Source organism: Megascapheus bottae, chromosome 8 (assembly GCF_031878675.1).
Source record: "Megascapheus bottae isolate mThoBot1 chromosome 8, mThoBot2.hap1, whole genome shotgun sequence".
NCBI classification, from domain to species: Eukaryota; Metazoa; Chordata; class Mammalia; order Rodentia; family Geomyidae; genus Megascapheus; species Megascapheus bottae.
The window spans coordinates 10,255,628-10,270,517 of record NC_143516.1 but is presented as its reverse complement, the minus strand read 5'-3'; the positions used below and the strand labels follow the sequence as shown (position 1 = coordinate 10,270,517).

The 14,890-nt window shown below is 42.2% G+C and overlaps 1 protein-coding gene across 1 annotated transcript in view; it reads left to right on the top strand.

Moving 5' to 3' along the window:
* Ccdc170 (coiled-coil domain containing 170) overlaps positions 1 to 14,890 on the top strand; it is a 66,771-nt gene that overhangs the window by 23,436 nt on the left and 28,445 nt on the right. Inside the window, exons 5-6 of the mRNA XM_090337948.1 lie at positions 78 to 263; positions 9,583 to 9,900. Coding sequence (XP_090194074.1) covers positions 78 to 263; positions 9,583 to 9,900 — 504 coding nt within the window. The remainder of the gene's footprint in view (positions 1 to 77; positions 264 to 9,582; positions 9,901 to 14,890) is intronic.

Here is a 14,890-nt window from a genome sequence, read left to right as displayed (position 1 = left end):
ACTACCAGGCTACAGACAGTGATGTAGACAGTCAGGGGAAAGTGTTAATGGTTTAGCTGTAACTACTTTCTCTTCAGGTTCGAAAGCTGTGCAAGGAAAATGCATCTCTGAGAGGACAAGTAGTTACTCTTGAAGAGACAGTAAATGCCCATGAGATGGAAGCAAAAGCTAACAGAGAGACAATCATGAGGCTGGCATCGGAAGTCAAGGAAGAGCAGAGAAAAGCTGCCTGCTGCATGGAAGGGAATGACAGGCTGAAGCAGGTACAACATGCAGTGTGTGTGTGTGTGTGTGTGTGTGTGTGTGTGTGTGTGTGTGTATACCATAATTTAAAAAAGCTGCTTTCTTTCATGTAATGGGTGAGCACAACACAGGCTTAAGTTATCAGAACAGGCTGACTGATCCTCTCCCCAATCCTCCCTACCCTCCTTCCCTCCTTCTCTCCCTCCTTCCCTCCTTCTCTCCCTCCTTCTCTCCTTCTCTCCCTCCTTCCCTGTTCCTAACTTCCCTCCTCCCCTCTCTTCACATACAGGTTTCTGACTTGGAATAAAAGACATGCAAACTACTTAAAAGTAGCGTTTGTAAAGGAGATGGCTTACTTTGGAAAGATTGACATTCTGAGGATTTTTTTTGTTTTTTGTTTTTTTTTTTGCCAGTCCTGGGCTTGAGCTCAGGGCCTGAGCACTGTCCTTGGACTTTCTCAAGGCTAGAGCTCTACCACTTGAGCCTCAGCATCACTTCTGGCTTTTTTCTTTTCTTTTCTTTTCTTTTTTTTAAAATGTATTTGGTACTGAGGAATCAAACCCAGGTCTTTGTTCATGCTAGGCAAGCACTCTACCACTAGGCCAAACTCCCAGTCCCTCTTAGGATTTTTTTAAAGTTAAAATTTTATAAGCAAATAAGTAATATGGTTACAAAACCTAAAATTCTAAATGCAGTTGGGTGCTTATGGTTCATGCCTGTAATCCTGGCTACTGAGGAGGCTGAAATCTGAGGGTCTCAGTTCAGAGTTAGCCCAGGCAAGAAAGTGAGTAAGACTTTTATCTCCAGTTAAAAAAAAAAAAAGCCAGAAGCAAAGCTTTGGCTCAAGTGGTAAAGTTTTATCCAATGGTATAAGAGCTTAGGGACAGTGCCCAGGCCCTAAATTTAAGCCCCAGGGCAAGGCACAAACAAAAAGCAAAACAAACCTTCTAAATGTAGAAAAGATAACAGTGAAGACTCCTCCCCATCTCCTCTCCCTAAGCACTCATTTCTCCTCTGAGGAAACTTGTTTCTTACAAATCCTTCTGGAACTATTCTGTGCACATGCATGCATATAATATATGAAAAAATGTTCCTCAGCTGGGTGCTTGTGGCTTACACCTGTCACCCTAGCTACTCAGGAGTATGAGATCTGAGGATCACAGTTCAAAACTAGCTTGGAGATGAAAGCCTGTGAGACGTGTATCTCCAGTTAACCATCAAAAATGCTGGAGGTTGAGCTGTGTTTCAAGTGGGAGAGTGCTAGCATTGAGCATAAAAGCTCAGGGACAGTACCCAGGCACCAAATTGAAGCCCTAGGACTACCACCAAAATAAAAAAAAAATACATCTCATATAATATATAACATATTCATTTTTATGTAGTACAAAGTGGTCTACTATATGTGGTATAAAATTATTAGTAAGGCTGGTATGAATAATTTTACATAATTTTTTATGTGTTATATAAAATCAAAACCTAGAAGACTTGATGGATCAAAGTAAATAGAAATTAAATTTTTTTTCTAGAACTGCTGGATTTTTAAACAGAAAACCATGTGCTTGTTAAGCAAATGTGCTGCTACTTGAATCTCTCCCAGCCCTTGTTACTCTAGGGTAGGGTTTTGAGTATTACCTGTGCTGATCTGAGCTATGACCTTTCTACCTCCACCTCCTGAGCAAGGGGCAGAACAGGTGTACCCCAACGTATCTGCCCCCCAGTATTGAGATTCTGAGAGGGGCTGACCAAAAGGAGTGAGTCTGATGCCTTAATTTAATTTTCACATACATTGCTTGACATTTTCCAATCAACTAGATCTGTTTGACCACGAGAATTAGTGCCACCTGGTTAATGCTGTCTAATCCTTTAATTATGTTCCTTAAACTTTTGTGGAAAAGAAACTAATTATCGGATTAGTAATAACAATCCACTTACAAAAGCCAGCTTGAACTGGAGCAATTTGTTAATAAACGTACACTGGAGGCAAGTGAAGGGCCTGGATAAAGAGATGGAGTTCAGATTAGAGAGAGGAAAGAAGGCCCCATGGGTCTCTAAGGCTGCGCAAGACGGTAGCTTTGGTGTGTGGGACAAGACCCTTCCTTGCCTCTGCTGTCTGCAGTGATGTGGGGTGTGGCGGTCACCCACAGTAATCACAGAGACTTCTATTTCTCGCCCAGTTCCCCATATCAACAAATTCTCTTCTGCTGCCTCTCTTCTGACACTTCAGCTTTGGGGAAAAGAGCTGAAGATTTTACCATCGTTATCAACAACATGTCTTAGGTAGCTTGTGTTACCATAACAAAAACCCACCATCTTTGGTCTAGCTCCATGAAAAAGCACCTATCTAGCATCCATGAGGCCCTGGGTGTGGCGCCCAGCACTGCAAAGAGTAAGACAAAACATGACCCCTCCAGTCCTCCTGGTTAAACAAGACTGGGGAAGTCCAAAATCAGAGTGCTGATGAGGTTGAGTTCAGATGAGGCTGTCTTTCCAGCTTGTAGATGCCAGTCTTCTGGTTGGGTTCTCACATGGGAAGGGGAGGGGTGAGTTAAGGAAGGAGGGGAAGGGAAGGAGATGGGAGGCAAGAAGTAGGAAACAGAAGGGAGTGGGGGAAGGAGGAGAGGGAGAGGAAGAGAATATAGAGGAGAAAGGAGACAGTCACTTTAAAATTTTTGTTTATGTTAAAGGTAAACAATTTGCAAGTGAAAGGGAGAGAGAGCTCCAAAGAGGAATCTGTGACTTGAGGTTCTCGCCAAAACAATAAAAATTGTAAAATAAAAACATGAGCAGTAAAAGCTTGAGGCCTTTATAATAAAGTACTCATTCATAGTACTGCACCTCCCAAGATTTACTACTGAGCAATCCCATCAAGTGTTCTTACGGACGAATTAATGGCCGCATGCAGAGTCTCATGATGGCTTTGTGGCTCTGTTTTTGTGGTAGGAAAATGGGTTTGTGAGGAAAGAAGAGAAATGTCTACTAGGCCAAGGGGTGTGTTTTTATAGGAAAGATGTTGGGTTTGCTTAATGAATCTACTTCAGTTACTTTATGAAATTTTCCTTAATAAAATCTAGCTTATCAGAAATGGTAAATACATGATGTGGAAAGCTTTAGTAGCTTTTTTTTTAATTGTCAGGGTAATGTATGGAGGGGTTACAGTTACATTCACCAGATAGTAATGCATTACTTCTCATACATTGATACCCCTTCTCATGGTTTTTGTCCCCATATCCCCCCAATCATCTCGTTTTCCCCCCTTCCCTTTCCTATTTCAAATAAAAATAATGTATATGCAATATATGTATATACATAAACATATATACAATATGCCAGGTAACAAAGTCAGATACAGTAACAACATGAGATTATCCAAAGGGTAAAAAAGGAGAAGCGAAATAGCATAGTATGTTAAGAACAACATTAAACATTTTTGGAACTGGGGATGGAATTTAGAACACTTAAGCATGTGCTCTACCGTTGGCCTGTACCCCACTGAAATATGGTTTGTTGTTGTTTTTCCTTTATTCCAGTACTAGGGCTTCAAAGGAGAATTTGGGCACTGTCCCCGAACATTTTCTTCTCAAGGCCACTTGAGCCATAGTTAAAACAACATTGAATATTAATAGTTCCAAAAAACTTTTAATTATAGATAGAATCTCAGCATGCCATGCAGAACCCATCCCATTTAGCCCATGCCCCTCATGAGAGTGCCAACGGGTAGTGTCATAGCCATCCAGGCCCAGCATGACCAGAGCAGAGTCTGGGCAGCTTTGCCCTGAAGCCCAGGCCCATACTGACCTCAGGGCAGCAAAAGCTATTGCCAGCCCAGTATGTTGTTGAACGATGGTGAGAATTTCAGCTTTTGCTGTGTTCTGACCTGCCAAGTTTTATGATCACGTGGGGACGGCTCAGATGTGGGCAAGGTCCGCTCCTTTATCATTAGTGTCGTCCGATAGCTCCCATTTCACCCGTCGTAGATTTAAGCAGAACAGAGCTAATCTTCCATTGATAGAGGAGCCTTTGAATCCTTGGGAGACTCGCACAGGACGAATGTTCTAGTTCCCACAGTATTTCCTCCTAGAACAGAACTCCAAACTCTCCACCAGCTTCCTGTGCTCAAGTCCAGCAGTTTCCAGACCATGAGTAGAGGAGCACAGCCCTTTCTTCATTTGCTCCTATTTATTTATTTAGTATGATAAAGAATAGAAACATTTTAATTATAAAACAAAAGTAGAACTTTCAGCATTAGAAACCATAGAAATAAATTTAAAAAAATTTGATGCTGGTACTGGAGCTTGAACTTAGAGCCCGGATGCTGACTTTGAGCTCTATTGCTCTAACACATGAGCCATAGCTCTACTTCTGACTTTTTGTGTATGTGTGTTTTATTATTTTTTTTCTCTTTGCTGGTTAATTGGAGATAAGTCTCCCAGATTTTCCTGCCCACTCTTGTTTTGAATCAAGATCCTCAGATCTCAGCCTTCTGAGTAGCTAGGATTACAAGGGCGAGTCACTGATGGCTGGCCAATAAACTTAAATTTTAATACACATAATGAGAATAAACATGGAAAAAGAAACAATGTCCTCTTCCTTCTCCCTTTTCTCCTCTTCTGCGTTTTCCTCTTCTCCTTCCTCCTCTTTTTCATCATCTTCTTCCTCTCCTCCTTTCATTTTTATACCTGTACTAGGGTTGAACTCAGAATATTATGCCCTTGCTTAACTTTTCTGCTCATGGCTCTACCACTTGAGCTCTGCCTCCTTCTCCAGCTTTTTGCTGGTTGTTTGTAGGTAGGAGTCCCATGGATTTTTTTTTTTGCCAGCACGGATGGTGAACTAGGATTTTCAAATCTCAGCCTCCTGCACAAGCAACTCCTTCTCCATTGAAACCAGGGGAAATTAATCTAGAAAAGCAGTTATTCACAGCTCTACTTTGCAATTATATCAAAATAAAAAGATGACTAACATCCCCATGTTAAAGATCTAAGCCCTCATTTTGAGGGGTCTTATTTACCTCAGTGTGCGAAGCTTGAGGTGACAGTAAGTTGTCTCTGGTTTGTTGACTAACATCACCTTGTTTACGTTGCTTGTAGGAGAGATACGTTTTGGGATTAGAGGCAGGGCTCAGTTGGTAGGGTGCTAGCTAATGAGTGAAAGCATCAGGCACTGAGTTCTAGTCTCCTTCAAAACCAGTCTTTCTGGCTTGTTGAGACTATAGATTTTTTTTTTGATACAAATTTTCTATGCAGCCTATACTGGCCTCCAAGCTGTGATCCTCCTGCTTCAGCCTCCTGGAATTTCTAGTCTAGAAGAGATTTTGAAGCAATGTCAACATGCTTGAGGTATCATTTGTACTCTGTATCTGATGTGAAACACATGTTGTGAAAAGAGTGATCCTTTTTTTTCCATTTGTGGACAGTTCTAGTTTATTTCATAAAAGTATTAGTGTCGCCTGGAAACCTGTGGCTCACACCTGTAATCCTAGTTACTTAGCAGGCTGAGATCTGAAGACTGCTGTTTGAAGCTAGCCTGTACAGAAAAGTCCCCATGAGATTCTTATCTCCAGTGAACCACTCAAAAAACCATAAGTGGGGGCTGGGAGTTTGGCCTAGTGGTAGAGTGCTTGCCTAGACCCGGCTTCGATTCTTTGGTACTACATACATAGACAAAAGCCAGAAGAGGTGCTGTGGCTCAAGTGGTAGAGTTCTAGCCTTGAGAAAGTCCAAGGATAGTGCTCAGGATCTGAGTTCAAGCCAAGACTGACTGGCAAAAAAACAAAACCAAAATAAAAAACCAAAACCAAAAAACCATAAATGGCACTGTGGCTCAAGGGTTGGAGTGCTAGCCTTGAGCACAAAGAGACTCTGGGACAGCGCCCAGGCCTGTAGTTTAAGCCCCACAACTGACAGAAATGAAGGTATAGATGAATTGAATTGAATAGCCCAGATTCCATTCTTCTAATCTTCTAATTCCAGTCCCCACAATATATCTATGAGTAGACTATTAAATATGGAAAATAACACACATGTAAAATTAGTCAATTATTCAGCTACTCAGAAGGTAGAGATTGGGAAAATTGGGGTTGAGGCCTGACAAAAAATTAGTGAAAACCTATCTCAACAAACCAACAGAATATGATGGTGTGTTCTGTGGTGTCCGCTACATGGGAGTAGTAGGTAAGAGGATAAGGATTCAAAGCTGACTGGCAAGACTCTGTTGGTAAGTAAATCCACTAGGGCTGGGAGTGTGGCATAAGTGGTGGCCTGCCTGCCTAGCAAATTTGAGGTCCCGAGTTCAAACCTCAGTCTTGCCAAATAGACATGTGCATAGTAAGTTTTGTTAGATATTCATACCAAAACATCTAATCACAGTTCCACCGGCAATGTATGAGTATATCTGTTTGGAGGAATTTTCTAGGTTTATTTGCTAATCATAACTGGTTGGAGGTATAATTAGCCAAATGACTTTTTGTTTAGGAGACCTGACTTCAGATTGGAGGAATTAAGGTCTAGTCATCACATTTCAAGAGGTAGTTTTTGGACAGATCTTTGTAATCATGCGCCACACTGGAACAGTAACTGATGGTGGTTTCAAAACACCAATCTTGAATGGCTTTATTATTTAATGCAGACTCACATTTAATTGGAAGCTAAAATGAAATGTAGTAACAAACATGTTTGTGAAAGTAATGGTGAGTACTGCCTTAGTTGGTGTGAATTTAAAGATTTCTAATTATACAAATGTCTTCTAAGGGCTGGGGCTTGCTGGCTGTCTGGGGCTGTCCTCAGTTGCAAGCACCATTTTGCCCTGTGGAGGTCAGCCTGAGTTTCTGGAGGAAGCTGCCAGTGTCTGTGTCAGTGTGGTCTGACAGCTGTCCTGGTTGGTCATGCCATGTCACCTTACCTTGCGCCCTGTGCTCAGTGCATCCTTGAGGTAGCCACACAACCAGTCTCCAGCCTGGTACCTCGCTCTTGATAGCTGGCCAGGTAATTGCAGGCAAAGGACATTTGTTTCCAGCAGATCTGAATCCCAAAGCGATTAATCAGAGTTCTAGGGAGTGGCTGTCCTCGAGGTCTGGCCCTGGCTCTGTTTTCTGCATTTTATACAGAAATAGCTTAGAGTTCAAGGTGGTGAAGTAAGACCTGCCTCACTCACAGGGGCTCTGGTCATGTGTCACTTATTTATTTTTTTTTAATTTAATAGACTCTAAGGATTTTGCTTTCAGAGGAAGAAAATGCTTTGGATTTGTTGAGCTTGGTTTGTTATGAACTGTGTTTCTCTTCTCCCTTTTCTGTGTGTGTGTGTGTGTGTGTGTGTGTGTGTGTGTGTGTATGTGTGTGTGTGTGTGATTTAAACTCAGGCCTGGGTACTTTCCCTTATCTTTTTCACTCAAGGCTGGTGCTCTACCACTTGAGCCATACCCCTACTTCTGGCTTTTTGCTGGGTAGTTAAAGATAAGAATCTCATAGACTTTCCTGCTTGGGCTCATTTTGGGATCTTTGCTTCTTGAGGATTACAGGCGTGAGCCATTGGTGCCAGGCTGAACCGTATCTCTAAAGTAGTGAATAATTTGGTACGCAGCTAGGAAAATTCCTTAAAGCCAAACTACTTCAGTTATGCTTTTTCTGGCATCAGTGGACACTTGATCATTTCCTTTTTACTCAATCATTATCAGTAAGTCCTTCCCACTCAATCATCTGATAGAGGCTTAATTAAGTTTTTGCCAGACCTGGGTCTTGACCTCAGGGCTTAGGCACTGTCCTTGGACAGTGTTCAAGGCTAGTGCTCTGCTACTTAAGCCACAGTGCTATTTACAGCCTTTTCTGTGTATGTGGTACCAAGGAATTGGACCCAGGGCTTCTGCATGCTAGGCGAGCACTCTATCACTAGGCTATACTTCCAGTCCTTTAAATTTTTTTTGAAGACCTTTTGCTAATGATTGATTACAAATATCTCCATAAATCCTTTTTGAATTAGGGGATTTCTTTCAATATAAAATAATATTAGGATGAATCATATCCTGTATGGGATTCGAGGTGTGAAGTGATGAGGGTTAATTTTCATCCATGCATCATTAAATTTGGGATTGTAGTTCATAAGTGAAGTATGCTGAGCTGGCTCCTGTGGCAGTGGTAGTCCCACCTGGACACATACCTGTCATAAAGCTGATATGTTCTTGGCATGTGTAAATACTGGAAGGCCGCCCGGGATCTTTCACTGTCACTTAGTTAGCTTGCTCTTCCACTTGAGCCAAATTTTTGTGTGTGCTGGTCCTGGCACTTGAACTTAGGGCTTGGGCATTGTCCCTGAGCTTCTTTTGCTCAAGGCTAATGCATTGTCACTTGAGGCACAGCTCTACTTCCAGATTGTCTTTTTGTGATTAATTAGAGATAAGAGTCTCACAGACTATCCTGTCTAGGATGGCATTGAACCACAATCCTTAGAGCTCGGCATCCGGAGCAGCTAGGATTATAGGTGTGAGCCACCAGCGCCTCGCTAACCCAGCTTTTTGCAGACTATTTTGGGGACGGAGTCTCATGGACTTTTCTGCCTTGACTGGCTTGGAACATTGATATTCCAGATTTCAGCCTCCTAAGTAGCTGAATCTATAAGCATGAGCTACAGGCACCTAAGTAAATAGTGTATTTTTGATTTGTTGTCCTTAGCTCTAAGGACTGTAGTTTGATATGAGAGCAGGAACAGGGCTTTCTCAGGGGAGGTGACCGGGTAGGAAAGGGACGGAGAAAGCATAATTAGTCATTCCATGTCTGAGGAGGCCAGGCTCTCTAACTCCATGGCTCCAGTGACTGCTTTCAACTGATGTTTGAGACCTTTTTTACTTTCTTTTCCTTCCTCCCTCCCTCCCTTCCTTTCTTCTTTCCTTCATATTTGTGCCACTACTGGGGTTTGAGCTTAGAGCCTGGACTACTCCTTAGGTTCTCAAGATTGGCACTCTATCATTTGAGCCACAGCTCCACTTGAAGCTTTTTGCTGTTAATTGTTAACTAGTGACAACAGCCATAGGCTTTCTTGTCCAGGCTATCTTTGAGCTGCCATTCTCAGATCTCAGCCTCTTAAACAGGTAGGATTATAGGTATGAGCCACTGACATCCAGCTAGCGAGTGTAGATTTTAGACTGGGATTAAAGAGCATTTGTAGTCAAGGAATTTTTAATGCCTGCCTAACTTTTGCAATTTAATGACTTTACAAAGAGACAACAGAAGACTTAGAGTCAAAATTGGAGTGAACATTGGCCCTGCAGTCCTTCATAAGTGAGGCAGGTGAACGGCTGTGCTTGATGCAGACGTAGCATGCTGCTGCTGTGACTACCTTTTCTTATTTCAGGACTTGCTTGGTGCTGTGGAGGCCAAAGAGGCACTTGGAGAGGAAGTAAAGATCCTCCAAGAAAGGCTGCTCACTGGCCAGCAGGCCTGGGCTGCTTCAAAGCAGGAACTGAACCTCCTGAAGGCCAGCACCCAGCAGCTGGAAACAAGCTTGCAAGCCAGCCGGGAGGCAGCGATGGCCTCACAAAGCCAGAATGGCTCCTTTAGGCAGAAGATCATAGGCCTTCTTCCCTGCATGCTGGAGATGAGGGGGTCCACTGACGATGCCATTTTGGAGAGGATTCGAAAACTGGGCGATCAGGAAGAGGGCAGGAAAAGGGTGAGTGTGTGATGGCTGTGGACGAGCTCCCTCTGAAAGCACTCAGCAAATGAGTGAACAGTATCATTTCAACGTGGGCATCTTACACTCACCTGTGCATAGAACTCAGGTAACAGGAGTCATTCAAGTGATAAACCGACTCTAAGGTGGGCCATACTTGGTTTTGGATCCTGGCTCTACCACATACTTGCTCAAAGCACTGTGAGCCTGGGAATCCAGAGATTATGGGATATGCTTGTCTGCCTGCCTATCTATCTATCTATCTATCTATCTATCTATCTATCTATCTATCTATCTATCTACCTAACTAATCTATTGCTTGTCCTGTGGATTGAACTCAGGACCTCACACTCTTGCTCTACTATTTTCATTCACGGCTGGCATACTACCACTTGAGCCAAACTTCTATACCAACATTTTGTTGGTTATTTTGGAGATGAGTCTCAGACTTTTCTGCCCAAATTGGCTTGGAATTTTGATCCTTAGATTTCAGCCTTCTGAGTAGCTAGGATTATGGGTGTGAGCTAAGGGCATGTGGTAATTTTTTAATATTTAGGTCATTTCACTTAGCATAATATACTTGAGGGCCATCCATGATGTAGTAAAGAGAGAGGGAAGTTGGGTAAATGAGAGACAATGGATATATTAGTTAGTTTCAACATAGGATCTGTTTTCCTATAGAAGAACATGATAATGCTACTATATATATTAAATATACACAACAAAACTTATTTAAAAATAGTGCAAAGGCACATTTTACAGTTTCTTTAATGCTAAAAAATTAATTTTCCCTTAAAAAAGTCTAGATTTTGTACTTGCTTAAAAGGGACCCATATTGCCTCTTTGGCCAATCGATGATAGGATTTTCTTTAATATAAAATGTTTATGTACAGAGGGCTGCTTGACCGAAATCCACCCTGTAATAAATATGGAGCTGTGAGATTAACTGTTTTCTTTGTGACTCAGTTTACCTACATGTACCTAACTGAAGAATTTGTTTACCAGACTAAGAAAACCTTGAATGGCAATCGATATTCTTCATTAGCTACTTTTTTTCTTGGCCATGTAGTTTATTGCTTCTTCATTTTTTCCCCAAGTTTTCTTAATTTTTCTCTAAAACTATTTTAATCCCAGCCTATGAAATCATGGCATTCAGTTGCCAGCATGATATATATGTTTATTTCCTACAACAAAATGGTGTAAATTGGTTAAGCTGAATTTGCCTCTCCCCAACTCCCCATAAAAATTAGAATGATTCACATTCTTTTTAGTGCTTTTGTCAGTTTTTCCTACCCTGTAATTTTCCCCAATAGCTGTTCTCCCTCTTTAAAAGCCTGAAATTAAGCAAATAGAGGGTGTCTTGTGTGACTCATCCTCAAGTCAAATCAGGAGAAAATGGATTTCATATATTGTCTTAGAAATGTTTTTGAAGAATGGGAGCTTTACAAGTTGATGAGTGTGTTTGTGGGGGAGGCCTCGTTCCCCTGCCAGCTGCCACAGCTACACTCCGCCTGCGGTTGAGTAATACTCACGCACAAGCCCAGAAGGCTTGGCCCAGTGCCGTCTCTGCTTTGTGTCCAATCCTACCTGCTGAACCTCTCTTCTCTTGGTGATCCTTGGCTACCCCCACTTTCTCTCTCCTGGGTCTGCAGTTCTTGGTAGAACTGAGGACATCGCCCACGCTTCTTCAGAAAGTCATTTCTACTTGTGCCGGGCATTTCTGCTTCTGGTAAAAGTTAATTTTCTTTAGTGAAGCTTTATTCTATCTTAGAGCAGCCTCTGAACGACTGACATTTGAGCCTAAAGAATCTTTCGTTGTGGACATTGTCCTGTGCTTTGGAACATACAAAGAGAAGGGACAGTGAGAAGGGAGAGAGGAAGAACTGGAGCCCAGGAAGTCCTGGTCACTGAAGCAAGATGACACAATTGTAGGGATTCATCGCACATGCTTAGAAGGAGCCATCCCTGACACCATCTTCATGTTAGAATTCTAACCCTAGCACCATAGGCCAGTTTTCTGCTCAAGGCCCTCAGTTAGTGGAGAATGGTTGGGAATGACTCGGGTTCTACCTCCTCACTCCCGGTAGCTTCTCTCATACTAACTTACAACAACCACAGGAGTCTCTAGATACTGTCAAATAAGACCCCAGGCTTTTGGGTCCCCTCCACTGCAGCTGAAAATCCCTACCTTACAGGACGCTACTGCTGCTGAGCCCCACACATTCTAAAGGACTCCCTAAATGTTATTGAGTCTTGACATTTCAGGACATCATAGCAGGTGTTTATGAAATAGTGGCTTCTTGCACAATGGCAGAAAATTGCAACATTTTTAGAAGTTTGGGGCAAACTGTTCCTTACTTTGAGGTGTTTCCCAACTGACTAATCATCTGGATGAGGATTGATGATGGATGCGCAGTGTTGTGTCATTTCCAGAATTAAAGTTAGAGCTGCTCACACATTCATCTCCACAGTCTGTGTGCCCTGCTTTAGACATTCTTATGGCTCTTTTTCCATCAGAAGAACATTTCTTAATCGGAGGGCTCTTAGGATATAGTGGGACCCAGTTTCTCATAAAGAGCCTGAGATGGGCTCCAGGCTTCCCCTAAACTTCCTGATCTTAGGTCCCACCATCAATCTCTTGCTCTGCTCTTAATCTTGACACCTCCAAAAGCAAACATTGCCATTGGTGCACCAGCAGGTTCCCCTGATGGGACACAGTCTGTGTTTCACAATCACCTCCGGGTCACCTGGGCTTGGTAAGAGATGGAGGATTTCACTGCCCTAGTCTTCCTGCTTGAGTTTCCTTTCTAGAGTTGGTGTAACAAAAGATCACTGACGGGGGTGGCGCGGGCAGCGTGTTCTAATTTACAGTCCTAGAGGAGGGTAGAATTCTAGTGTCAGGGGTTGGGCAGATGGGATCCTTCAGAGCATACCTATTCAGGTGTCTCTTCTGCACATGTCACTGAGCTTCTGGTGCCCTCAGGCCTTCCTTGGCTCCAGGGTGACATTCTTCTTGTGTCTTCACATAGTCTTTGTGTCCAAATGTCCCCTTTTTCTAGGATGCTGGTCTAATAGGGTTAAAGTCTACTCCAGCCCGAGTCATTGTGACTTGGTTATCTCTGTAAAGAGCTCATTTTCAAATAAGGCCATATTCCGAATTGCTGGGTGCTGCAGTGTGTATTTTTGGGAGTGTTCAACTCACTTAGCAGGATTAATGTGAGCAGAGGAGGTGTCCCTGGGTTTAGCTTGCCATTCTGTTGGCCATACATATTGACAAGGAGGAAAGGGAGTTTGGTTACTACTATATTCCTGGGACATAGTTTATTAACTACTAATTTTATTGTCATTGTGAAGGTATTGTATAGAAGATTTACTAGTTCATAGGTCAGCTAATGAGCACATTTCTTTTTACTGTCATCTCTACCTTTGCTTTCCTTCACTGGCAATTTATTTTATGCAATTCTTGTTATAGGAAAGTTATGGCTTGAACAATAGAAAAATGTTATTTATGTCCCAAAGTCCCTGGTCCTTAAATGACCTGAGAGGCTCTTTCTCAATGCAGAGCTCTTGTACTGTTGTTTGGTTTTATCTCAGAGCAAAATGCCTCCCTGGGGAAATCAACAAACCCTTGACCTTGGGAAGTGAATTAACTCAGCCTTCTGACTTTACTTTTAAAACTTCCATGCTTATTGTTGAACTAAGTGCATAGAAATCTCTTATGTCTTTTGCTTTACCAAATCGAGGCATGTGTTCTTTCAGCATTAGTTTTTGTTTTTAATAGATTTTAGTTATTTATTTTTTGGGCAGTCACACGTCCTTCCTGCACGAATACACACATATAGCCTTTCCCTATTGTCAGTCCTGTACTGTGCTTGTACCATGTCATTACCACCTGGAGTGAAGCACTGGTATGTTGTCATCACGCTTGGTGAGGCATCATGACTGTCCACGGTTCCCACTGGTGTCGCCTTCCTCCTGCCCTCAAACCAACTCCCCACATCTTCAGGGTGGAGTGCAGAGCCAAGTCTCATTTTATCCCACAAGCTGCCAGGTATATGTTTATACATAGAAGACAAAGAAAGAAAGAGAGGGGGCTGGGGGGCAGGGAGGGAGGGAGGGAGGGAGGAAGAAAAATCTATGTTGATTCTTTGGATTTCTTGGTGTGACCAACAGTTTGTTGGGGAATCAGGCTTAGAACCTATGAATTGAGGTTTCTCAAACATCTATATTCTGTGATGACACTCAAAAATCCCTTTAAAAGTGATCAGACTCAAGTGGCAAAGCACCAACCTTGAGTGGAAAAAAAAAACAAGTGAGAGAATGAGGCCCTGAGTTCAAGTTTTAGTACTTGTACACACACACACACACACACACACACACACGCACAGAGAAAACTTAAAAAGAGTTGCCGAGTGCTTGTGGACTATGCCTGTCATGGTTCTGACTTGCATGACAGAGTGCCATCCTTAAGCAAAAATGCTGAGGGACAGTGCCCAGATCCTGAGTTCAAGCCCTAGTACTGGCATACACACAAGTCTATTTTGGGAGGACTGGCGTGCAGTTCAAGTGGTAAGGCAGTTGTCCAACAAGGTCAAAGCTCATAAGTTCAATCAGAGTACCAAAAAAATAAAATATCCTTGGAGACATAATTCCTTGAATTCAGCTTTGAATAGCTAACTCTGAAGTATAGAACTAATTGAGCTACAGACCTGGAACTCTATCACTTGAATGACGTAAGAAGATGCTTAAAATATTACTAGGTCAAAATAAAGTTGCATACATAAAATAATGTTGACTAGGCTAGCTCTAAACCACAATCCTCAGATCTCAGCCTACTCAGTGGTTAGGATTACAGGTGTGAGCCAACGGTGCCTGACTTGACTATATCTTTTTTTTTTTTACTTACCATTTATTTATTTTTTTATATTTTTATTGTAATTAATAAAAGGGTTACATGATATTTGCCATATAGAAGGTGCATTAATTCACA